Raw genomic sequence first — 23,918 nt, 5'->3', positions numbered from 1 at the left:
TATGTTGAAGAAAAGCTGTTCTGGAACCCAGAATCCAGGCCGGACTTGAGGCATAGGTCTGGGGGAAATAAGGAAAGAAGAGAAATCACAAGTTGAACACGTTGGGGAAAGACCGAGGGCACTCAGAGTAAGATGAACGTGAAACAGTCTGGGGAACAGTCATAACCAACCAGCGCAGCGGGGTCGCAGGGAGAACGGAGTCGGTCACACTCCCTCTCATTGCCTCCGGGCCCAGTGACTCAGCAGTGTTATCCCGCCTGCGCAGTACCCGTGTGTTGTTGCGGAATGGCTGGCGCTGCGCAAGCGCAGTGGATAGCCCACGTGGTTGGCTACATGGCTTTGCTTGCTTTGCTGTATAAGGTGGGCGGGGCTTTCCTCCGCGCCACCGTGGAAGTGGGTGTACTCCGCTCCGTGATGAATGCGTGTCAGGGATACCTACAGCGTTCTCCGGCCTGCCTGAATCCGTCAAGCTGCCAGGCCTCAAGCACTTGCAGTACAGGGGTCCATGCAGATGCCAGGGCCATTGCTAATGTTCTTGTGGGTGGGTATCTGCCCTGATGCTGAAGTCATTAAGTCACTGGGGAAGCACTTCCAAATCTCTCCAGGCTGAGAGGTGTGGCTTCTGGAAAACAGATAATAAGATGTTAGGATTGGGAAGGATCCCAGAGAGCCACTGCCTGAAGAAGAATATACCCAGGTTTATTGAGTGGCTAAGAAAGGTAGCAGTGCCCAGGCCAGAAGGCTCACCATGACCTCTCACTCGGGCCTGGCCTTTAGTGAATCAGTGGTGCAGACTTGCCTGCCCTTCGAGGGATGCTTCTGAAAGCTGCATTTCTGGTTCTTGGGGCCTTACTGCATGGCTGTGGAGAGACTGACCACAGTAAACAGGGGTTAAGGTCTTGTAATCCACCTACATAGATGTGAGGAAGGAATTTGTTTCAGATGAGTGAAAAAGAAATAGGCTAGAAGATTATGACTGCCCAGGTCAGACAGGCTGCCACCAGGGAGACCCTCGGAAGCCCATTTGTTCTCCGGAAGTATATGTAGCTTCACGCCCTTATTAACTTATCCAGGATGGAAGAGTCAGGTTACCCCAAACTCCCAGGAGGGGCCGGTTCAAAATGTGTTTAAATCCCTGGACAAGGAAGCTTAAACCAGCACTGGCAGGATATATGAAAAACAAAAGGAAATGTGGTTTATAATGTATCTGTGCAACCAATATTGCAAAGAGGCATTAAACAGGAAATTCTGCTCATGATGACAGCCTGCCTCATAAAACAGCCTTTCTCTCCCATTCGTGGCAAGGCTACCTGGTGAACACAGCTGTAGACGGGGTGGGGGTGGGGGCAGTCAAAACTCTGGCCCAAAGGTTGTGCTGCTTCTCAGCCCAGCAGCTTCCTGTAAGACTACAAGCAAATGAGCCTAGAAAGACCAGTCTAGAAAGGATTCCACCTGACTGATGACCTCCAGGGCAGTTGTCTGTCTTATTAAAAAGCCAGTGAGATGTTCCATCATTTTTTTCCCCTGCATGCACCTGTGAACACATCTCCCCAGCTAGAGGACAAACTTTCCAAGAACAACAATTCATGTATTCATTCCACACGTCTTTATTCAGTACCCAAAACAGGCCTTTGCACAAACTGAGGGAGTAATAAATATTACAGACACTGAACTAACAGCCAGGAGGAAAGTCACTAGAAAGCAGTGATGAGTCAGGGTCTGACCTCCTGCTGGTTCAGGCTGAATAGCAGTGCCCCTCCCCCCCACCCCCCCACCCCACCTGCACCTGGACCCAGAATCTCCTGTCTCACTCTCTTTGTCCCAGACCTCAGAAAACCGCCCGGGCACGCTTGCTGCCGGGAGAGCAGAGCGTGGAAGATGCGCAGGGTAGACTTGCCCCTCTGGAACTTCTTGGCCAGCGAGCAGCGGTCTCTGGGGCAAGCCCTCATTCCCTGGGGCTCCGCCCCCGCGCAGCTCTGGGAGATCCCGCTCCGCCCGCCCCGCAGGCGTGAGGTGGTTCAAGGGACACGGCACTTGGCCCAGAAGGCCTCAGGGTGGGGGGTCGGGGAGCGGGGAGCTGAGGACTGTTGAAGAAGGCCTCCCGGGCTGCACGCCAGGTGAAGAAACGCTAGAGAGGATGCCACCTGCTGGTGAGGGGCCCCGGCTCGCACGGTGGGCGTCACGGAGACCCGGAGCCTGGATGTGCACAGAAGAATTCGGGCAGCTTCCCAAGTGACTGGGTTTCGGCTGTCTCTTTAGGGCCGCCAGCTCCTCAGACCGAGCCCACAGCCCCGGACCCCCGGACAGCGCGCTCCGGACGCCCAGGTTTCCCACCCGGGGCGGCCGGCGTCCTCGGCCCCTCCCCTCGCGCGGCGCTCCAGGTCTGAGACTCCAGCTCATCTCCATCAGGTGGAGCCGTCATCTCCTCGCCGCCTCCCTCCTCCCCTCCCACCTCGCCAGAGAACTGCACGCCGGCACCTCGCAGCGCCAGGAGGTTAACCGAGCCCCCGGAGGAGGTGAGGCCAAAGACCAGCCTGGGCGGAGATGGCGGGGCCGCCGTCGGTTCTGGCGCCAGAGCCCGGCCGGCTATGGGTCCTGCAGGTACCGCTGTGTTCTCGCTGCCCCACGTGGTGGCTGCCGAAGACTGCCGTGGTTTTTCCGGCACTCAGGGTTGAAACGCCTCTTGGTCCTTTTAGAGGCAGGCAGCTCACCACTTAATCCGAGCTTTTTTCCTTTCTGCCCAAGACCGGAGGCTGCGAGGAGGGGGGCCGAGGGGGTGGAGAGGGGAACAGGTCCAGCTGGCTGGGGGGATCTGAGCCAGGTTGGGGGTCAGGAGGCCAATAGCAGGGACCAGGGGGAGAGCAAAACCAGGTACTTCAAACCTCGCACTCCCCCACCCCTATTCTCCTGTCCAGGAGTGAGCGTGTGTGGTTTGCACGTGCTTGTATGTGGGCCTGCTTTCAGTGCATTTCACAGGTCGTGACCCGGGCATCATGACCCTGGGCCTCGACCCTGGTTTTGTAATGTTTTCCTCAGGGACTGAATTAAGTAAGTCTGGGCCCCAGGCCACTTAGGAATTAGCAATCAAAATTAAACAACAGCTTAAATGATAAATGTCAGTTGCAACATCAAATGTTGCTGTGTGAGGTACAGCTTACATTCTAATATTATTAGTCTTATCCACTGCAAGGTTGGTCTTAGGAATGGTACCCAGACCTTAAACTTCTTCCCGCCCCTATAGATTCAATGGAAACTTCCTACCAAAGTTACAGCACTACACATGCCATATTTCCACTCTTGGTATGTTATTTGGCATACGTTATTTAGAATGATTATTCATCTTTCGCATGTGTTTCTTGTTTGCCTCTTCTGTTTCATTGTGTTGTCTGTTATAGCAAGTCCTTGGACTAAGGCAGTTCTGACACTTTGCTTCTGTACCTTGTTTTTGCTAATTTAGATGATGGGGTGCCTCTTTTGGGTTCCTTTAGTTTCTGTGGCTCAGCGTTTCTTTTTCCCCCCCAAAGCTTGCTTACAAATTTCCTTTGATATATTTAACAGCCTCGAAGGGATGCAGTTAAATAAACTATTAAGAACAGAAAAGTCAACAAAGTAGACACCTATTAACTTGTAGATCTTTGATGTCAACATGTCACTACCAGACGTCAGCTCCTACCAGCAGACACTCTCACACGTGCCCCTTGCTCATAAATACCAAGGGGTGCGTTTTTAAAAGTTAAGATCCACACGGAAACTTGGATTTGGAATGTGCAATGCAATCATCAAAGTCCCCCAAATATGCAATAGTGATGGAAGAAAAGCTAAGGGTTTCCCAACAGATCTCCCCAAGGTCCAATGACTGATGAAAGTAATGATTGATTTTATAATCGCAGGGCACAAATCGAGAGAGAATCTTTCATTTCCCTCTTCTTACTCATGACCTCCCCTTCTGTATATTTTTATACGTTGTTTTGTAATGATCCTTATAATTTGTATCCTGCGTGCATACTCCGCTCCCACACTAAATTATGAGCTCCTGAAGGCATGGTCTGTGTGCCTATGATTTTATTTCCCCCAATGCCCTGCTTATACCAGGCATATCTACATGTCTATCAAGTAAATAGCTCTAGATAAACTCCCTTTGATATTCTGGATGAAATAGAGTTTGATTTGAGTGTGGGTTTCACGACAGGTAAAAGGTTCTTAGGAGGCGGTTGCCTATGACCTTGGCCTCTCCTTTGCAATAGGATTCACAGCACCTCTTGGAGAAAAGGCACGCTCAGGGTGATGGAGAGGCTCCAAATGCAAAGACAGTCTGTTCCCCTATCCTTGGTAGGAAATGGACAAACCAGGATAATAATAATAAGTGGGCATGTGTCACAAATCTGCCTGTTTTCCCTCTAGTTCCTTCATTTTGTTTTCCAGGAGTATCGCGAAGCAAAGCCAAGGTCCAAACGTTCTGGTTTTATTACCTAGCCCGCCCCCACCTAGGAAAGTCTCAGAAATGCAAAGCATGTTTATCTCTTCCCCAACTCAGAGACTCCTGCTGCACACCCCGGCCAAGTCCTTCCCGAGGAAAGATGCACCCCCTCGCTGGCCCCTTTTCCCCGCTCAGCCTAGTTTCCAGTCCCCGGTACAAAGGCAAGGCACGCTTATCTTGATGTGGGCTCGTGCAGAGAGCCATCCTTAAGTTCACCCCTTAAACAACATTATGTCCTGTGGACATAAAGTCACAGCTCCGCTCCCTGTTCAAGATGCCTTTTGGTCCATAATGGTGACCAAAGCTGAATTTCCCCCTGTGTAGGGGGTTATAAAAAGAAGGAAGGAAAGAACAGAGCCTCCCCCGACTCCCTCCGTTTTGCCTAGATCTCCTTTTTCCGAGTGTTTCCTCTTTAATTATGACCTGTTTCCCCTCCCTCTCCCCCCGCCCCAGCTTCAGTGAAAGGAGCCCTTCTGTCACTCGTCACTCGCTCCCTGGCTCGCTCGCGCGCTGGCTGTGGGAGGAGCCGCTGGAGGAAGCCGTGTGCCTGGGATGCCGAGCGCCAGAGGATGGATCTGCTCCGAGAGGGGACGTCGCTGACGATCCAAGCTTCCCGAGGCGGCTAGAGACAGGCAAATTGCCTCGGCTGGCTGCCGATCCCGCGAGGCACGGAGCCCGAGGCCACCCGGAGGGACCGACGGACAGACCGATGGTCGGCGCGGAGCCGGGAGGACCGCGGCGGAGGCTGAGCAGCGCGAGCCGCCGGGCGGGAGAAACTCGCCGCGAACCCAAGTTGCCCCGCCGGCTTCCCCTCTCCGCGCGGAGGAATGAGACCTTTCCAGCTCGACCTGCTCTTCGTCTGCTTCTTCCTTTTCAGTCAAGGTAGGACCCGTGCGCCGCTGGAGTTGCAAAGAAAGTCGGCGGGGTTGTCAGGGCGCGGGAGGCGGCGGGCAGGCGTGCGGGCAGGCTTCGCAAACTCGGACTGATGGATGCGTGTCTCCCGGTGCCCGGCCGAGCTGCACTGGCCCTGCCTCTTTGCCTTTGAAAAGGCAACAAAATGACACTGTTTGTTTTCCCTTGGAAGGAAGGGCTGCGGGAGGGGAGGGTGACTTTCTCCCTTCACTTGTCAACATCCAGCTCAAACTCTCCAATGCAAATGAGTTCTTTATGCTCCCGGTATGTTAATTAGGAGTATCTCGGTGGATGTGCCGCTCTGAACTTCTGGGCGCCACCTCTCCTTCAGACGCAGGTTGGGGAAGGAGAGGCTGGAGAAGGAGAGCTTTGTTTAGGTAGATTTTTCAGCTCTAATAAGGTCTGGCTTGCACGGGCGTATTCGGAAGGGAATGTGTGCAGAGGGAGGGGGCTTCGATGACCGAATGGACCGTGGAGGTGATTCGCAGTGGTTGGGGGAAAAGCTTCTAAAGAGTTTCCTTGTACGTAATGGAGTTCTCTGAATAAGGCTGAATTCCGAGTCCTTCACGGCACTCGATTTCAGGGTATAAATGCAGTTCCGCCCCTGGTGCTGATTGCTGCCTTTCTGCAGCCTAGCAGGGGCAGAGAAGCTGGTGGACACTGGGAGAGAACTTTGCCACCTGGGGCTCCCTGCCACTGGGAGCCCTGGGGCTGGGACCGGTGGAGGGCAGGGAGGGCAGTTTGGGAAAGGGATGGTGAGTGCCGGCCGGCTTAGCCGGCAGCGTCCGGAGTCACCTGTGGAATTGAGTTTGAGGGCTAAGTCAGCCGGTTCCTTCCCCCTCTCTTGGAATGCTGTGGCTGTCTCTGCCATCTGAGGCAGCATTGGTGCCAGCCAGCACAGCTCAGAGAGAAACAGGACTCACTCAGAAAAATCCACAACAGAGCACGTCCATCTGTTGATTAAATGAAGGGTAAAAGTTTTCGAGAAAGCAGAGCACGGCCATGGGTGGCTGGCTGTGTAAGCACACGGCATAGCTCCCTCTCCTCCCCTGTCAGGGAGAAGCCAAATGAAAGCAGAAACCCACGCCTCCTTCCCCAGCTCTTCCCCTGGTCCTTGTGGTCACTGCAGATTTTCCCCTTGTCCAACTTGGCTTGTGACCATCCTGATTAAACCTGGAGGGCCCTCCCCACTCGAGTACATATGTACCCCTGCTTGTGTATAATTATAATGTACACACACACTCTCATGTATTCCAGTGGTTCTGTGCCTCTCACCAGAACTCCCTACAGCAGCAGGAAGATAAATTGCCTTCCCCAGAGCTTTCAGGCTGAATGAATAAGAACTATCTTGGAACACGAGTATAGAAACATTTGGGTTCCATGACCATTTGGTGAGACTGCCTTCTTTCTTGGATGTGTACGTGCTGGTTCATGGGTACACACCTACACCAACACACAAGCTCACCTGCATTCCGCTTTGCCTCTTTCCAATTCACTCACTCAGGAGGTTACCTGTAGAACCTCTGAAGAGAGGATCCAACCATCCCCCCTACACCCACGTTCACCAGACCAGTGCATGTTGTAATCAGTCATCTGCAGTCTTAGAAGTCTGAGCTGCGACTCGTCTCTAGATGGACAGGAGAAGCTAGAGGTATCTAAGTGCCTCTCTGGCTGTCAGAACCATCACAGCCTGCATCTTCTACTTTGCTTCTTCCTTTCTCAGTCCAGAGCTGTTTCTTGACTGCCTCGTATAAATTTTTAAATATTTACCCATGGAGGTTAAATGCTCTGTTTCTTCTCCCCTTAGCCCTGAAAGCACTAGGAAGAAACCACAACATCATGGGGGTTCATAGTTCCTTGTTATTCCTGAGTGTTCTGAGCTTGGCCAGCTCTGCCCACCCTACCGAATGGTAAATGCATAGTCCACAGGACTCCAAAACAGGTCTAAAGAAAGACAAGGAGACCAAGGTGGACAGAGCCAGTCAGAATCCCCTCCATCACTGGGCAGGGTAGGCTCCTTGAATAGACAGTGTCTGACTACAGGAATTAACGGTCAGGTGGGACAATGCTTACCAGACTTCACTGGGAATATCTTTTGACTTGATCCCTGGACATTTATTTGAATGTGGGTGTTGTATTGAGTATTGTGAATTCCCCAGAGGATTCTACTTGACCCTCTGCACATAGATGCTCATGTATGTTCATACACTGTGCCAGCCCCTACCTGGTGCCATTTATCAAGTTATGGGATAGAGTGTATCTACTTTGAGCAAGTCATGAGAGGACTAGCTCACAGGAACCAGCTGTCTTGCCCCTGACTGTGGTTGCACCCCACCTGGCGACCCCGCACAGCCACCCATCTGATCCCACCTCCTGCGTGCGCTTCCTCCTGGGATGCTGTCCAAGGAAATGTGTGGAGATTCTGGGATGGTCCACCACTCAGAGAAAACAAATATCCAGGGTTCTTTTTAGGGCTTTCTCTGGCCCTCTAGTGACACATCCATCTACTGACTGACACCTGTCACAGCGAGAACTTGCATGTCATTTTGGAGTTTCTGGGAACAGTCCTCCTGCTTCAGATCCAGGTTATCTTAGTTTCCATAAAGAGAGGGTACTCCCTAGGGCGCTCTGAAGGCTTTAAAACACCTAGATAAACTCTTAAAGTCATTTCAATCATCCTTTCTCTTCTAATTTGTTGAACATTTATTCACTTTTCCTTTTTTTCATGACCCTTTAGAGAGTGAAATTAAGATATAATTCATGTCAGTGATATGCTGTATCTTTTCAATTAAAGTTTGGGCCTTGCATGTAGATTGTGATGAAATGTTTATTTATCATTCTTAAGGTGGCAGTAGAGAGGCCACATGCCAGCCCTGCGTGTCCGCCCTGGCCGGTGTCCCTGGGCCCGGCTCCCCATGAGAACGTGGAGCGCTGCCCGTATGTGCTGTTGGTGGGTTTCTTTCTCGCTGGGGATGCCTCTTCCTCAGCTGTCAGGACCGCGTGCTCTGTACAGAGAGGGATAATGTCACAGCACCATTTGCCTCCTGCAGAGAAGAGGCCTGTTCTGCCCCTGGGTGAAAAGGAATCGATTCTCTTGTCATCCATACACTTAGAACTTGCTATACTTTTTTCCCTTTATCATTTCGGTTTGCCCACAATGATTTCCTCTTCTGCCCTCCTTCGTCTTCCAGACCAGCCCAGCCAGCCCACACATCCATGTCTTAAGTAGCTTTGGAAGGATGGTGCTCTAGCAAGACGATGATGCCTTGCTGGCCATCAGATCTCGGGGTTGCGGACAGTTGTGGGGGATGTGCGCTGATACAAACTCGCCGCCTCCCACTGCAGCCGCTCCTAGGAAAGGTGTCCTCTTCCCTGCTTGCTGACCTTTGCCTCTAGCACTCCCAGAGTGTCCTGTCCTGCCTAGTAACTTTGTGGGTCTGAAGTTCTAATTCAGTGAGTTCAGCTCTCTCGTTGGGTGTCCGTGTGCGCCACGCTGCTCTGAACTTGTGGGGGTGAAGGTGAAAGCTTGCATTGCCCTGTCCGTGGCATCCCTGAGTGGAGGACTCGCCCGGGGTCTCATTTCCCCCTTGGGAAGAATCTAAGCCACTTGCTCTCCTGACTTGCTGGCAGGATCACCAAGATAGGCTGTCAGCTGGCCATTGAAGGGGCAGAGGGTCATGGTGGCGTGAATGTCCAAGGGAACAGAGAAGCATCGAGTGGGCTGCGGGTAAAATAGAGTGTGAATAAGGAGAGGTGGTCAGGTGAGGGGAGCCCTGGGGGTGACAGGAAGCATGAAGAGGGAGGACCAAGACCAGAGCCTTCAACTTCCAAGAAGTGCCCTTGGCAGCAGGGAGGTGGGGGGCAAGGAGGGAGGGGGAGGGCGTCAGAAGCAGCAAGAGCCCATCAGAGGCGGGCAGCCACAGGAATGCAGGGGCCCCTAGGGGGTACAGGCCCAGAAGGCATTAGGAAAGGAAACTGGGAATGAACAGCAACTTTGGAAACATTTATCCTTTCCCAGAAATGTCACAGAACAAAAGACGGGGCAAGTCGTTTAGTGTGATGCTTCCCCATGGGCACCCCAAGTGGTCTGACGCCTTGTCTAGGGGAGGAAGAATTGCTTCTTTTGTCCTGGAAGGTCAGTGCATGGCTGCCAAGGGCATGGGACCACTTCTTTCACAAACCTGCTGGGTGAGGGGAACTGGGGCCGGTCTATAGGGTCTAGGGGGGCAGTTACTGTGTCTGCCGCCTGGCAGGGAGTTCTCAGTTGCCAGCCAGACCTACTGAGCAGGGAGGAGAAACTCCCCAGGCGGAGAGGAAGCGGGTGGGGTCTGGGCCCTCACACTGCACTTGGAGGATCCCACGGGAGCCTCCCTCCGGGACGCAAAGGCAGAGCTCGCTTGGAACATGGCAGCAAGGAGCTAGGCATGGTCCCAAGGAGCAGGTCTGCCTGGCGCGCCGGAGCTGGTAGGAGCCAGGGCCAGCAGGAGAGCGGGGGGAGCAGGGCGTTAGGCCTGAAGATGCAATTTTTCTTTTTTGTTCAGCCCAGTGGGGTGACTTAGGCGGCATTATATTGCAGACCCAAAAAAGCACATGAATAATCCCGAACGAATTTGAGAGATTTCAATAGCAAAATAATAACAGTACTAATGATTCCTTTGATTTGCAGAGTACTTTTCTTCCAAGGAGATAAAAAGATAAACTGTTTTGGAAATATGAACAAGGGAAAGAAAATTGCCTGTGGTGGAGGATTGGGGAGCAAGGCCAAGAACATTCATTTTGGGGTCTCAGTGTACACGGGGGTGGGGAGGGGGTCACACGGGCTTAGGCATCACGTCTCAGCTATAGTCCTTATCCCTGCAAGATGTTCAGGTGACTTTTGGGTGAAAGATCAGCCCAAGCCTTTTGAACCAGGGTCACTGCAGGAAAGGCAGGGCACCGAATTCCCTTCTCCTGTGCCTGGGAACAAGGACGTTTTAATTCAGCAGTGGAGGGGGCAGTAAGGCCAGGAACGGGCTGGACTCCACACTTGGACTCTCACCCCTGTGCCAATCCTCATTTAATGGTGGTTCTCACAGCACAGTGATGGGGGCCCCAGTCTTCCCTCAAGTGGACACCCCAGCGGTCATGGTGCAGGGTCTGGCTGGAGCTGCTGCCCTGGGATGTCCGTGCCTGTGGGTTTCACATCACATCACTGCTCCCCACAAGGGGACCAGGAGCAAAGCCTGCCAGCATCCTGGGCCCAGGTTGTGATAGTGTCACCCAGTGTCCCGAACAGAGTGGGATTTCATTTCCAGTTAGGAGCATGAGGCAGCGTCCAGTGCACAGGGACAGGACTGCTCCTGGGTCATTTTCTTTTCTCCAGCGGAAAGCCAGACTCATCCAGTTAGGAGAGCCCGTCAGATAAGAATACAGATACCTGTAGATCCTTGGGATACTTTGGTCGTGTTCACACAGAAAATGCTGCATCCTGCTTTCTGCTGAGCTCGAGGCGTGAGCCGAACCCATCCCGTTGTCACTGCATAGGGGTCTCCACCTGCACGTTTACCGTGAACTTTTCATTAACTTTCTCCTTCTCACCCACTGAAAGAGCTAGGAGTCAAGCATTATGCTCTTTTCCCCCTTTTCCTCCTTTCCCAAAGGTAAAAATGAGTATTCAGGCTGGATACTTCTAGAAGTCAGTAAATGTCAATATTAGATAAGTGTTTCCTTTATATCACTGCAATTTAGCATAAGCTGCTTGGAAACAAATGTCTTCCGTAAGCATACAGCGTTTCCGTGAGTACACAGTCAATACCTCTATGAGGATTAAATAAATGTCAGCTTTCCCTGGGTGCGCCGGTAACAAGCCAAAGCCGGGGAAGAGTGGCCGGCGCGAGCGAAGCCTGCGCCTTGCAGAGTTCTTCTGTTGCAGCCCTGGCTGGGGCGTGGAGGGTGGGAGGTGGCCAGTCATCTACGTCCCCGCCAGAATCAAGGGGAGGGGCTTCCTGGCAGTCTGGACACTTCACCAAGCCTCCTCCCATCCGTGACCCCACTCCTGAGACACACACACACACACACACACACACACAATTGCTAAAGTGTAGCGATGCCCAGAACTTAGAACAAATAAGCCATTTTCCTCAAACGGGAGATGAGCTCCCCCGCTGATCTTCCACCTGGTGTTGGTGTCCTCGTGTGCAACGTGAAGTTAGATTCACCCGAGGTCGCTTCTAGACTGTTGAGACGAACGTTGCAGTGGAGTCCGTTTGTGAGGACTAGAAGGAGGCGCCCACCAGGCTGGACTCTCTAGATAGTCTGCTCATGTGTCCGCGTTCACTGGACAGTTGGTGCAATTTCACGTTCTTTCTTACACTTGGAAGACAGAGATCTGAAGTCTGGCGCTGAGAGCAGCAGCAGTGACCAGCAAACCTCACCCCCGCCGTTCCACCTGCCCCGGGGCCCCCGTACAGTCTGGGTCCTGAGGGCCATGTTTGTTACTCCTTCCTTTGTGGTCAAGCAGCATTTTATGACACCAAACTCAGCCCTGGGCCACTCGGCCATCCCTCATTGTGGGCCTACTATGTGGTAGGCACGGTGCCAGGGGCTGGTGCTGTAGAGATGCGTATGGCTCTGTTTCAGCCCTAGGGGAGCTCTCGGTCTAGTCCAGGAGCAAACACGTGGCCTCGTGGTTACAACACTGCGTGGCTCAGAGCAGGCAGACTGTTCTGAGGGCAGCAGGACCGGCTGAGGGCATCAAGAAAGGCTGCGCAGAGGAGGTGACGATTGTAGAAGACATCTAGTGTGGTCCCGATGAACCTCTGAGTGTGTGCGCAGGCCAGAAGGCAGGACAGAGGGTGGCGGTTCCGAAGCATTGGGTTCCGTGGTGGCTGGAAGGCCGTGTGTGGTGGCAAGTGGGAGAGGAGGCTGGGGGTGGTCGGGACGCCGGGCTAAACGTTTTAAGGATGGATTGTCAGAATTAAGTCTGTTCTTCATTGTTAGTAGCTTATGGGTCTGTAATTCTCTCTATATCATGGGTTCCAAGGACCAAAAAAAAAAAAAAAGAGAAGAATCAACATGTTATTTATTCTTGGTATTCCTTGAGTTTCACATGGGGGTTAAAAAAATGTAGAACTGAATGGAAATACACTCACTCATCTTCCTACACAGGTGTGCACAGAGGGGTGGAAATGTGAGCAAGAGAGTTAAGTGTGAACGACTGGCCTTAACTGTTGGTTTAGATTCCAGAAGGAAGGCCAAGGAAGGTAGTAGGTAGGTGCATTCTTAAGAGTGATGTGCTGGATAAAGAATGTGGAAGGGACCACGAGGACACAGAAGCAGAGGCGGCCGAGGACACACTGGACTGTTGGTTGGACGCAGTGCAATGAGTAACAGAGGTTACCGGTTTCTGGGCCCCCGGGAAGGCTGGCCAGAGACAGAGGCAGCCTAACAGTGAGGACGAATGGTAAAGCAGATGAGCAGACGGGGACAAGGATGAGACAATCAAGAGATACCTAGGGCCGCTGTGCAGATGACATCCTTCCTGTTCTCAAAAGGAAGCTAAGCCCCACTGGCTTTGAGGGAAACAAGGTTATAAGCCAAGTGATGTGACTCAGGTGTGAAAAATGTTTACAGGTCTCCAGCCCCAAGAAACCTTTCCTTCAGGAGTAAACATCATCGCATCGACCACGTGCTCCGTGTTCTGTTCCCTTCAGGAAATGGGGCAGGGGAGGGTGGCTGGCAGGGCAATCTCAAGACTGCAGCCAAACTAGCCATTGTTGTGCAGAAGCAGACAGTGACATCTCCAAGACTCGACGTCCAACCCTAGTGTCTAAGGCTGGACCAGTGGACAGCCTCCCATTGCTGAAAGGCCAAGGGAGTCTGGGCCACCAGGAATGGAAGAATCAGTTCCTAAGAAGTAGATCAGAGAGTAGACTAGATGACATCGAAATTCTCTGCAATTCCAAGCTCCCCTGAGTATTACCTGTTAACAACAAGCTGCTTATTTCGGACCATGCCTTCCTCTGCTGTCTGCAAGGTAGATGGTGTGTTATAGATCTCTTTGCCCAGCGCATGTTCTTGTAGGTGCCAGACAGATTCTTTTGGTGGTTGGTGGTGGTGGTGGTGATGGTGGCAATAACTGCACAATCAAGATGATTGTGATAATACTTAGTGTTTCTGTGAAGCTTCATGTGTTGCAGACCGCCTTCCACACGCACTGGTTCACTTCATCACCACCGCAGCAGGGAGAGGCGGCTCTTGCCACCATCATGCCCTCAGAAAGGTGCTGTTGCTTGACCGAACTCACTCCCCATCCAGTTCACTGCGCTGTGTGCCTCGATGCTTCTCAAGATGCCGGTAGACCCAATTCACCGACACTGAATAATGCATGAGAGGATCCTAAGCTGTGGCCTAAGATGAGCCATGTTAGAACTTGTGGGAATCCTCAGTATCTAGGCACAGAAGAGGGTTTTAGGGGTTCCCTATGACAGTTGGGGAGCTGATCTCTGAACCAGGACCCCCACTGGAGGGCTTTCTCTTTTTGACTTCAGATTTTTTCTGAGTTGGTGCCTTCATCTTTCTGGCATTCAGCTTATCTTCAGGGCCCAAGGTTCCCAGGCCCCTCCCACCTGGGGAAAGGACAGGCCAGCCTTTGGATAGCAATCCAGACACATTGCCTGGGTACTTCCTTTGGTAGTTGTTCTGACCAAAAAAGACGAAAAAAAGATTAAAAAAAAAAAAAAAGCAAGGCAGGGTCTTTTCTTAACTGGTTGATTAAAATATCCATTTCTTTTATCCGTGTACCACATCTTCCATCCCCGTGCCTAGCACACTATCTGGCACCTAGGAAGCTCTGAATAAATACTGAAATATTGGGATGAGATGTGAGGACAAATGAAAGGAAAGAAAGCTGCCCCCCCGACACCCCCACATCACCACACAGCACAGCGGAGGCTGGGAGCCCCCACAGGGGGTGGAGGAAAGACCCCGACTATTTAAAGTTTAGTTTTGCCCCGTAGGAAGCTGTTCCTCTCCAAGTGAGGCCTTGGATGGCCATGGGGTCACCAGGATCACTGCCAAGAGAAGCATCCTCTGGCTGGCCACCCACTCCTCCCAAGGAACAATCAGCAGGGGAGGGTATAGCTCAGTGGTGGAGCGCGTGCCTAGCAGGGTTCAATCCCCAGTACCTCCATTAAAATAAATAAATAAACCTAATTACCCCCCCCCAAAAAAAAGACTCCAAAACAAACAAAACAAGCCCCAAGAAACAATCTGGCCCTTCTGTTACCTAATGCGTGTCCGTCCCCATCTCTGTCAGTCACCTGCACATGTCACAGGTGACTCATCTCTGGTGCAGTGTGACAGCCCGCCTGTCACCCTTGGCGATGCTGGGAGCTATGACAGCTTCAGCATGATTCCAGGCCTGGCTGGCTCGTCACGCAGGCATTCGGGGGACAGAAACTTAGAGCTCTCTCCTGGAGACCCATCCCAGTGCCGCCCAGGGAGCGCCTGCCCCCGTCCCCTCCTCACCACCCCCGTTACAGGAAACAGCGACTGCCAGTTAGTCTCGCAGTGGCTTTGCTCTCCACGGCCTGGGACCTGCACTTCACTGTGCCACGCTGAAGGATGCTGGGGTTTACCCCACGTTCACAGGGAGACCCATCTCTTTGGGGAGCTGGACTCTGAAGCCTCCTTCTTGCATAGGATGCTGTGTGAGTGGGACCTGGGGTGAGAGAGCCCGTTTTTGTCTTGGGACCACACGGGTCAAGAGCTGGCTGAACGGTTTCGGATCTGAAACCAGATGAGCACTGCAGTTCCTACATTGGCCTGATGGTGGCAGCAGCAGCGCTTGCAAAGCCCAAGCGTGAGCTGAGAGCCGGAGGGCCCCGGCGGCCCCTTAGTGCTAGGAAGAGAGTGGGGCTCCCTGGTGAGGGTGCCCGGCCCTTCTCGGCCCCGGGGCGGCGGGGCTGGGGCAGCTGAGCGTGAGCAGAGGGCACGGGAAGGAGGAGCCGGCCTTCTGCATGGCAGCGGCTTCTGGAGGAGGCTCCCTTCCTTCCCCTCTTTCTGGTAGTGTGAGGGCAGGGTGTGAAGGGGGCGCCCGTGCACAGGGGCAGGAGGTAGTGGGCTCGATTAAAGATGCTCCCGGGCCTTCAGGTACGAACTGCTGTATATAAAATAGATAAACAAGAGATCCTGCTGTGTAGAACAGGGAGCCATGGTCACTGGCTTGTAGTAACCTATAATGGAAACGAATATGAAAATATATGTAATCAATGGATAATGGAATAGCTATGTTGTGCACCGGAAACCAACACAACTTCAATTTAAAAAAATGCTCAAGGGGCTTGGAAGGGCTGAGAAAGTGAGAGCGGTCTCCCTGCGGGTCATGAATGGGTCAGTCCTCCCAGGAGGGTGGCCGGCAGCCAGGAGCCCCACTTCTCCCCCAGGGGGCCCCCTCCCAGGTGTTTGCCCTTTTAATGATCTGGGAACCAATATTCCTCATGCTGCTCCCCTCTCCTGCTGAAAAAGCCAAACAAACCTGCTGAACTTAGCCCTCATTGTTCCTGATCCCCTGGGCAGCTTGAGAGGAGTTACTCTGTTTCACCTCTGGACAGAAACGGACACCATTAGAAAGTTGCCATGAGCGGTGGCTGTGTGTTTGGAAGTGTGTCTTTCCAGGCAGGGTGACCGGATCCCGACGTGGGTGCCAGTCACCCATGCCCTGCACTCTGCTGGAGGGAAGTGGAGGAGTCCTCTTGGCCCCGAGAATTCCTTACATCTTCCTTTATCTTCTGGGGGAAGCCATTGCCTTGTTCACCTTTTGAGAATTATGAGCAAGATGGACTGAAGGCCCAGGGTCGATCCATGTGCAGCAGAAAACAAGATAGTGAAATGTGGGCTGGAGGAAGGGCGACGTCATGCTTGGAGCAGGCCTCCTCCGTCGTCTCCGTGTGGCCTGGTCGGGGCTGCTCGAGCTGGCCGTTTCTGTTGCCTGAAGTCATCAGACACTGTGTGACCATCCGTTAGGTTTTGGTTACCAGTGCGATTTTGGATGAAGTTTGCTCCAACCCAAGCAGCCTCCCAGACCTGAGTCACCACCACAGCCCGTCGCTGCCATCTGCCAGTCCTCACTGTCTGCCTGTCTTCCCGGGGGTGGGGGAGGGCACAGCGGAGGTGGGGAGGAGGTAGAGTTGTGCCATTCGTTCTACCGACAGGTCCACCGGCAAACGGCAGGTCGCCTTTTGGGCATCTCATGTCAGAGAGGAGAACCTTTGGCATAATGTTTGCAAAACCTTATTTGAAACTGCAGGCTTGATGCTAACGCAGGTCAGGGAGGAAGAGCAGAGCTGCATAATTTGAGAATTTGCTAAACACAAGAGAGACAGTAAACAGACGCTACAGCAACACGGTGTGTGCCCTTGGTCCTCCGCCTTCCTGGCCCCTTGATTTGGCCACCGGCTCCCCTCTCTCCTTTCACAAGCGCGCCCTTCCTTCTGGGCTTCATTAGAAGGGTGCACGGGGGAGCGAGGACGTGGTGAGAACAGAAAAGATTCAGAACCAGAGCGCTCTCACTGTGCTTCTGTCTCTGCCGCTAACCCCTGTGGTTGCTGTTTGGCACAGTCGTGGGGAGGCGTTACCAGGGCCTGTGGCCAGGTCCTTTGCTGAGTCTGCCTGCACTCTCTGTCCTGGTTAATCCTCCCAGCAACCTGATAAAGCCAGGACTGCTGTACCCATTTGCAGATGAAAACTACTGAGGCTTAGATGCTATAACTTGCCCAAAGGTCGCACCACTGGTGAGGGTGGAACCACCATTCAGACACTCATATGAAGATCCCAGGTGCTTTGCCACCCATCCCTTCAGGAAGAATTCTGGTCCCACTGGTCCCTCACAAGCCACAGAAAGCCTCGGCCTCGCCCGTGGTCCTCCTCCTTTATAACGTGTGGGGCCTGGGGAGAGGAGCTGATGAAAGCGGAAGAAATCGTCTCTCCTAATGCAGAAGCACAGGGGAGAATTCGAGGAGCTCTGCTCCACGGCTGGTGCTGCCTGTCCCCTCCACAACCCAGCCCCGGTTCAGCCTAATGTTTTGAAAGCCAAGTGCTGATTTCTTAACAAGGCTCCATCATCCCCTAACTTTCCTCCCATGGATTAGAAAAACAAGTTAAACCTCATTCTGCTTAGGGAGAGGTCAGCCTGGCATTAGCCCTGCTGTAAGGATGGGGCCACTCTACGTGAAAGGACACGCAGGACGTCAAAACCCTCCTTTCTGTCAAGTCTCGACGAGTAAAAATGGCAGGAGACCACATGGATCTGAAACGATGAACACTGGTCCTTAGGGAGAAATAGAAAGGACTCTTAGGAAGCAGGGGAGTCTGCACTCCGTCAGCCCTCGACTCTCCTCTCTTCGGCTCCAGCAGGTGCGTCTCACCTTGTGTCAGAAGTCGTTTCTGAAGATGGCATGGCTCTACCGAGGCCGTGCTGGAGGTCATAATATTGGCTTAAGATAGCCACTTGTGATAAACTAGCAAGACATGAAAGTTTTTCGAAGTTTTCAAAGCTCCTTTAGGTGCAACCAGTGGAATACAGAGGAAGGATGCCGGGCAGGTAGATCTCCGCGTGGAAGACATAGAGCCCCTTCTCGCTGCACTTCAGCGGAGCACACGGGTCGCGCTGGCGCTGCACTGCCCGCCTTGCCGGGGCTCCGAATCCCCATGGAGGGGTGCCTGTTTCTCCAGGCACGAGCTTTGCTGGGGGGTGGGGGGGTCTCATCATCAGATCAGGGCAGAGGCACTCACAGATAGAAATCCATGTTTTATAGGTGAAAGCAATTGAATGATGAGCTGATCAGAATCAAGGAATACTATCTGGAGAAACGTATTACCTCCCTCCCCTGTCCTGCTGTTGATAATCATGGCAAATCTGTTTCCCTCTCATTGTCAGCAGATACTCATTTTCTCAGGTCCATGCCGCTGAATTCTTGCTGAGGGAAGTAAAACTCTATAGACACTGCCACATTTTTTTTAAGTGAAATTGTCTTTGTCTTCTTGTGCTGTGTTGTCCACCTTAAATGCTCACACAGGCAGGGCAGGGGTGTCTACATCTTCCACGAGGGCTGTTGTAACCACATGGACTGAAATGTGTATTTTCAAAGCCAAATACGAGCTCCCTTTATGCCAAACAGTTCTGCTGCTTTTGCTGAATAGGGTTTAAAGCATTTGAATGCCCGCCAGGCACCAGTGTGTGGGGCACGGAGGTCACAACTTTCTGTAAATGTTCAGGTGCTCTCGTATAGCAACTTGGTGGGTACATGTCCATAAAAGGAAAACAAGTCTCTGGTGGGTGCGTTTTCTTTCGTGCGTTTGAATTCCCCGCGTCGACGCCGCGCCCCAGCCTCAACCTCGCTTCTGTGTGAATACTGCGCATATTAACTTAGGCGGGACAAGGGGTCTGAGAGCAGTTTCTAACCAGAAAAGGTCAGGTGGCTCGTGGGAGCTGCCTCTGAGAGTTTTTGCATCACGTCATCTTTTATTTTTATTTATTTATTTTTTTATCGAAGTACCGTTGATTTATAATATTGTGCTAGTTTCAGATGTACAGCAAAGTGATTCAGTTATATATGTATAAATATTCTTTTTCAGATTCGTTTCCATTATTGGTCAATACAGAATACTGAATACAGTTCCCTGTGTATACAGTAGGTCTTTATAGATAGTAGTGTGTATCTGTTAATCCCAAACCCCTAATTTATCCCTCCCCATCTTTCCTCTTTGGTAACCATAAGTTCTTCTCTGCTGTGAGTCTGCCTGTGTTCCGTAAATAAGTTCATCTTAGGATGACTTGCCTGGTGAGAATGGACTAAGGGATCTCCCTGGGTCCTGAGCTCAGGAGACCAGACGGGTGCTACGGCCAAGAACATACAATTTGGAACATGGTGGCTCTGTCCGCCTGTCACTCACGTCACTGTCTCCTCACAGCTGAGAATAAATCTGAGAATCACTCCTTTCTGTGTGACTCTCAGCCCTGACCCAGGGCGGGGAGCCCGGGAGAGCCAAGCGATCGTCTGTGCTGATGGGGAGAAGGGCGCTCAGGACCCGCCATAGGTTTTCTTCCACCTGCATCTTACAATGTGTATTTTAAAGTCCACCAGCGATGCTCGTGTCCATAAAGGATGGATTTTCTGTTTGGTCCAGTGTGGAGATTCCACATGTATGTAACAGTGCACCCCGAGAATTCCTGTTGCGTTTTTAGAAAATCTTCAAGGTCAGGACAACCACAGACACTGATATTTACCTCCTGGTGAACTGGGATCTGCTGGCTGCTTGCTGTCATTTTATTTTTCAATTCATATAAAAAAGATGTTCTCATCACGAGGCCTCTGGGCCTCTTTCTTCAACCCAGATCACTCAGAGGAAAGCAAACGCAGGAGCTGGTGAATCCAGCGATGGGAGGGAAGAGCGGTGGGGCCGGCACCAGACTTCAAGGCACCTTCAGCCCCGCAGTGGCTTCTGTGGCTGCCTCGTGCGCGTCCCCAGGTGTCTGAGTAACGACGTGGTGATCAGAGAGATGAAGGGGCAGAGAGACACAGGTGCGTGCAGCTGGCAGGCTCTCGAGGAGAGACAGATGGGCAGACAGAAAGATTGAGCCGGCTGAGATGCGTGTGGGAGACAGACACTCGTCCCCTAGAGATCATAAGACTGTAGGGTTCAAAGAAACAGCTTTAACCCTCCCGATCCGGGTTGGGGGGGGACCGTCTTTTTCATGATCAGCTCTCATTCTCACTTTAAAAAGACCAAGTTATGTCGAGTGGCCTCTCTAAGGTCACATGGGCAGTCAGGGTGGAAGTGAAGGTGGAAACCCAGAAGTTCCAAGTACAAGCCCAGAGGTGCCTCCACCCCTCCCCACTGGGCTCCTGTCCCCAAGGGGCATGGACTTAGTGGATTCTTGGCAGCATAGGCCTCTGGGGTATTTCCTGCGTTAGCACATGGGGCGTGCTGGGGGCAGTGTCTCCACCAGGAGTCAGGAGAACTTGGGAGGGGGCCTCGGACAAGGGTCCTGGTCAAGGAAGGGTGGCTGGTGCTGATTCCAAGTAAGGTGCAGAGGTCTCTGTGCAGAGGTCTCTGTGCAGAGGCTGGGGGAAAAGTCGCTCTTGACGGGGCCTCTCTCTTATAAATGAGGCAAACTGAAGACACTTAGTAGCTTTGTTACAGTGAGGCTTTTATGGTGCCTGGACGCTCTTCCCGGGGCACCTGCGTGGGTCTGTCAGCCTGTCAGTCAAGGAAGACCTGGTTGAGGGACCAGAGCACCCTCATCAACTCGTCATCCTCCAAGCCTGTGACGTCGGCCCTAGACTAGAGGCCAGAAGCCATTGCCTGTGCCCGTGCCTGTGGCCTGGCGCTGGGCGTAACCCTTGGTGTAACCCTCACATGTAAAAGGGCCCGGGTGTCCTCTCCTCCCCGCCACCCAAAGGTGTTACTTATTGAGGGGCGTCCTGAATCGTTACGAAGCTGTGCTAAAGAGAGGTGAGGTGTTTGTCCCTCTGGTTCAGCGTCTCCAGATGTGTCGAGCCGGTGTCCAAGGTTAGGACAGACCTGCTGGGGTCCTCAGTCTCTCTTCAAGGCAGGACACCGCGTGGCTGTCTGCCAGCAGGCGAGGCCAGTCAACCTTTCTCAACAGAGCTCATCAGGAGAATTAAAACTCAAATGCCCTAAAAGACACCCATGGTATTAACGAATGAATTTATCCCTTCTGCTTCCAAAGTGGTGCTAGGGATGTGGTGTCCTTGGGAGAAGAGAAAAATAGTTTTCCGGGTGCCCTGGTTCAGAAGAGAGACCTCCATTGAGGAAGGCTGTCTAGGACTGCATTAGCTTCCTCTGGCCGGTGTGCAAATGACCACAAGCTTTAGTGGCTTAAAATGACACAAATGTATGATATTACAGTTCTAAACCAGTCTCACTGGGCTGAAGTCCAGGTGTCAGCGGGGCTGGTTCCTTCTGGTTCTTTCTTGGGGAAGTCTGTTCCCTTGCCTTTCCGGCTTCCAGAGGCCGGCCACCGGCATTCCTTGGTGTGTGGCTCGTTCCCGACAAACTCCGACCTCTTGCCTCTGTCATCACATCTGCTACCACTGAGCCTGACCCTCCCGCCGCTCTCATAAGGATGCTCGTGATGCCATGAAGCCCACAGAGAGAAGCCAGGGTAATCTCCCATCTCAGGATCTTTTAACTTAATCACATCTGCGAAGCCCCTTCTGCTTTGTAAGGTGACATATTCAAGGGTCAGGCACGGACATCTTTGGGGGTTCATTATTCTGCCCACGACAAGGGCCAAAAACAGAGCAGAGCCTTTCAGGAACACGTAGGCATCTCTGTCTCTCTGTGTGTGAAGTCTGTGCCTCAGTCTCCCTAGTCCTAAATTAGAGAGGACCATCTCCCGCCCCATTTGTATGTATAACGTGCTTCGGGATGATCAAGCAAGAGGTGCTTGGTGTGGAAGGGCTACTGTAATATCCCACTATGACTTGTATAAATTATGCTACATTAATCAATGGAGCTGCTGCTAAGCCTGGTGCTGGAGTCCCTTGGGGAGAGGCTGGGAGGGGTGTGTCTATTAAGAGTCTGTAGTTAAACCTCACTAAATGATTCTTAATAGTGATTTACTTTGGCTTCATTAGCACGGGGTGTGGGAACGCTCCTTTAAGACGCCGTATAGACGGGCCTCCTCCTGTCTTGGGAGTAACTGAAATGAAACAGGGGTCAACACAACAATCGTGTAAAACAGAGGCCACAGGGCCCTGGGTTTCCACCTGGGTCTGCGGGCTGTGGGCATGTTGGCTGTTTCGTCCCTTTGCCTCTGTGTCTGGTTGAGTTTCTGGCCTTTGGCTGAGGGTCCGGCCAGGAGGGAGGCATGCGGTGTGGGTGTCACGGGTGTGTGGCAGTGAGCGTGGGCTTGTGGGCTCAGGGCTGGGCTTGTGGGTTCCTCGACATGCCAAGCAAAGCAGAGTGTAGATTGTGATGGATTTAGACACCACTTTGGATCGTTTAGGTTTTAAGACCCCATCAGTGCACTGGGAAGGCTTCAGGAATTCTCCCGCAGGTTAGAGAGGGAAGAAATTCAGGAGCTTATCTCCCCACCGCCCAGCCCACCACCAGGTGCCTGAAGGCCCTGGAGAAGGCTTGGGCTGTTGGCTCCTTGCCTCGGCACTCATCAAGGGGTGGAGTGACCGGCCCTGTCCTGGGCCAGCTCCCCGGCTTCCAGGAGTACAAAATGTGGGGCCTCCGACAGGTCTGTGAGTCTGCCCCCATCCTGCCCTCACCCCACAACCCCCCGCAGCTCTACCTCTGAAGCCCCATGAGAGACGTCAGCAGTGGACAGTGACAGCATCTTCAAACAGGTTCACAGAATGCTCAGCCCTCCAAGAGCTTGTGTCCAGGAAAGGTCCTGTTGCTGCTGGACAGTCCCGGGGATCGCCGCTGGCTCGGAGCCCGGGGCTCCAGGGACTCAGAGGAGAGACAGGCCCCGAGAATGATTATAACCCCATTATGCAGAGCGCCCCCTATTTATTTCTTCATATGGATGCATTTGTATATATTTGCATTTTGTTCTATCTGATAATATGCATAGAATTCAAATTGAAATGACTTGAATCGATTTGAATATTAATGAGGCGTTTAAAGGCTGCCATTCCTGGCAGAGTCCCCTGGCAAGAGAGCTTGTGGTGCAGGAGTTCAGCCATCTCCTCGGGCACCAGCCCCAGCAGGCACGGCCACCAGAGCCCAGGGCGGGGGAGGGGCATGCCCCGGGATGGAGATTGAGGCCCCTCCACGGCTCCCAGCCCCACGGCTCCCAGCCCCACGCCAGGAGCCCACTCCACTGCAGGGGGCACCTTGAAGACAGCCCCTCCGAGTGTGCTTCAGTTCTGCTCAGAGATCAGATGGTCTTAGCAAGGCCAGGAGGAATGCTTCCCACATTAAGAAAAGCCTGGATGGGAGGGTATAGCTCAAGGGTAGAGTGTATGCTTAGCATGTACCAGGTCCTGGGTCCAACCCCCAGTACCACCATCAAACAAACACACAAACAAACCTAACTTACCTCCCCCACAAAACAAGCAAACAAACAAAAACCCCAAACAAACGAACAAGAAAAGCCTAATTGCCTTTCTCTTCGAGAACTGGGTCACGAGGGGCAGAGACGTGTGGCTCCCAGGCAGGTCCGGGCGAGGGTGGCACCTGCTCAGGGACCCATCCCGGTGCTGGACTGCTGGAGTCCTGGAGCTGCTCCAGCACATCCAACATACAGCACCTCCCAGGTATTTTCTACAGGATGATGACAATGTGTCCAGGTGCTCTCAGGGGGCCTGAGGGCCGTCAGCTCTTCTCGAGGCTCTGGTACGGAAACACTGGATGCTGGTCACTGCGGGACAGCCGCATCATGGCACCTGCTTAGGTCCTGGGCTGAACTTGCAGAAGGAACAAGATAGAATGGCAGGTGCACGTAAGGATGCCCCCGCTGGGACTCAGCTGGCCACCCTTCCTCTCTTTGTCTAGACACTCGGGGAGC

General features: G+C 52.7%; 1 protein-coding gene across 2 annotated transcripts in view; it reads left to right on the top strand.

Annotated features, from left to right (window-relative positions):
• The first annotated feature begins 2,003 nt into the window (after nt 1-2,003).
• Nucleotides 2,004-23,918, top strand: part of KIRREL3 (kirre like nephrin family adhesion molecule 3) — a 494,261-nt gene continuing 472,346 nt past the window's right edge. Inside the window, exons 1-2 of one of the 2 annotated variants that reach the window (XM_045521700.2) lie at nt 2,004-2,516; nt 4,931-5,359. In XM_045521700.2, coding sequence (XP_045377656.1) covers nt 5,305-5,359 — 55 coding nt within the window. In that variant the 5' untranslated portion in view covers nt 2,004-2,516; nt 4,931-5,304. The remainder of the gene's footprint in view (nt 2,517-4,930; nt 5,360-23,918) is intronic. The other variant, XM_010961692.3, reaches the window with a different exon arrangement.

This window comes from Camelus bactrianus, chromosome 33 (genome assembly GCF_048773025.1).
Source record: "Camelus bactrianus isolate YW-2024 breed Bactrian camel chromosome 33, ASM4877302v1, whole genome shotgun sequence".
In the NCBI taxonomy this organism is placed as follows: Eukaryota; Metazoa; Chordata; class Mammalia; order Artiodactyla; family Camelidae; genus Camelus; species Camelus bactrianus.
Note: the sequence above shows the minus strand (reverse complement) of the source record. Positions and strands in the feature narration are given on the sequence as shown.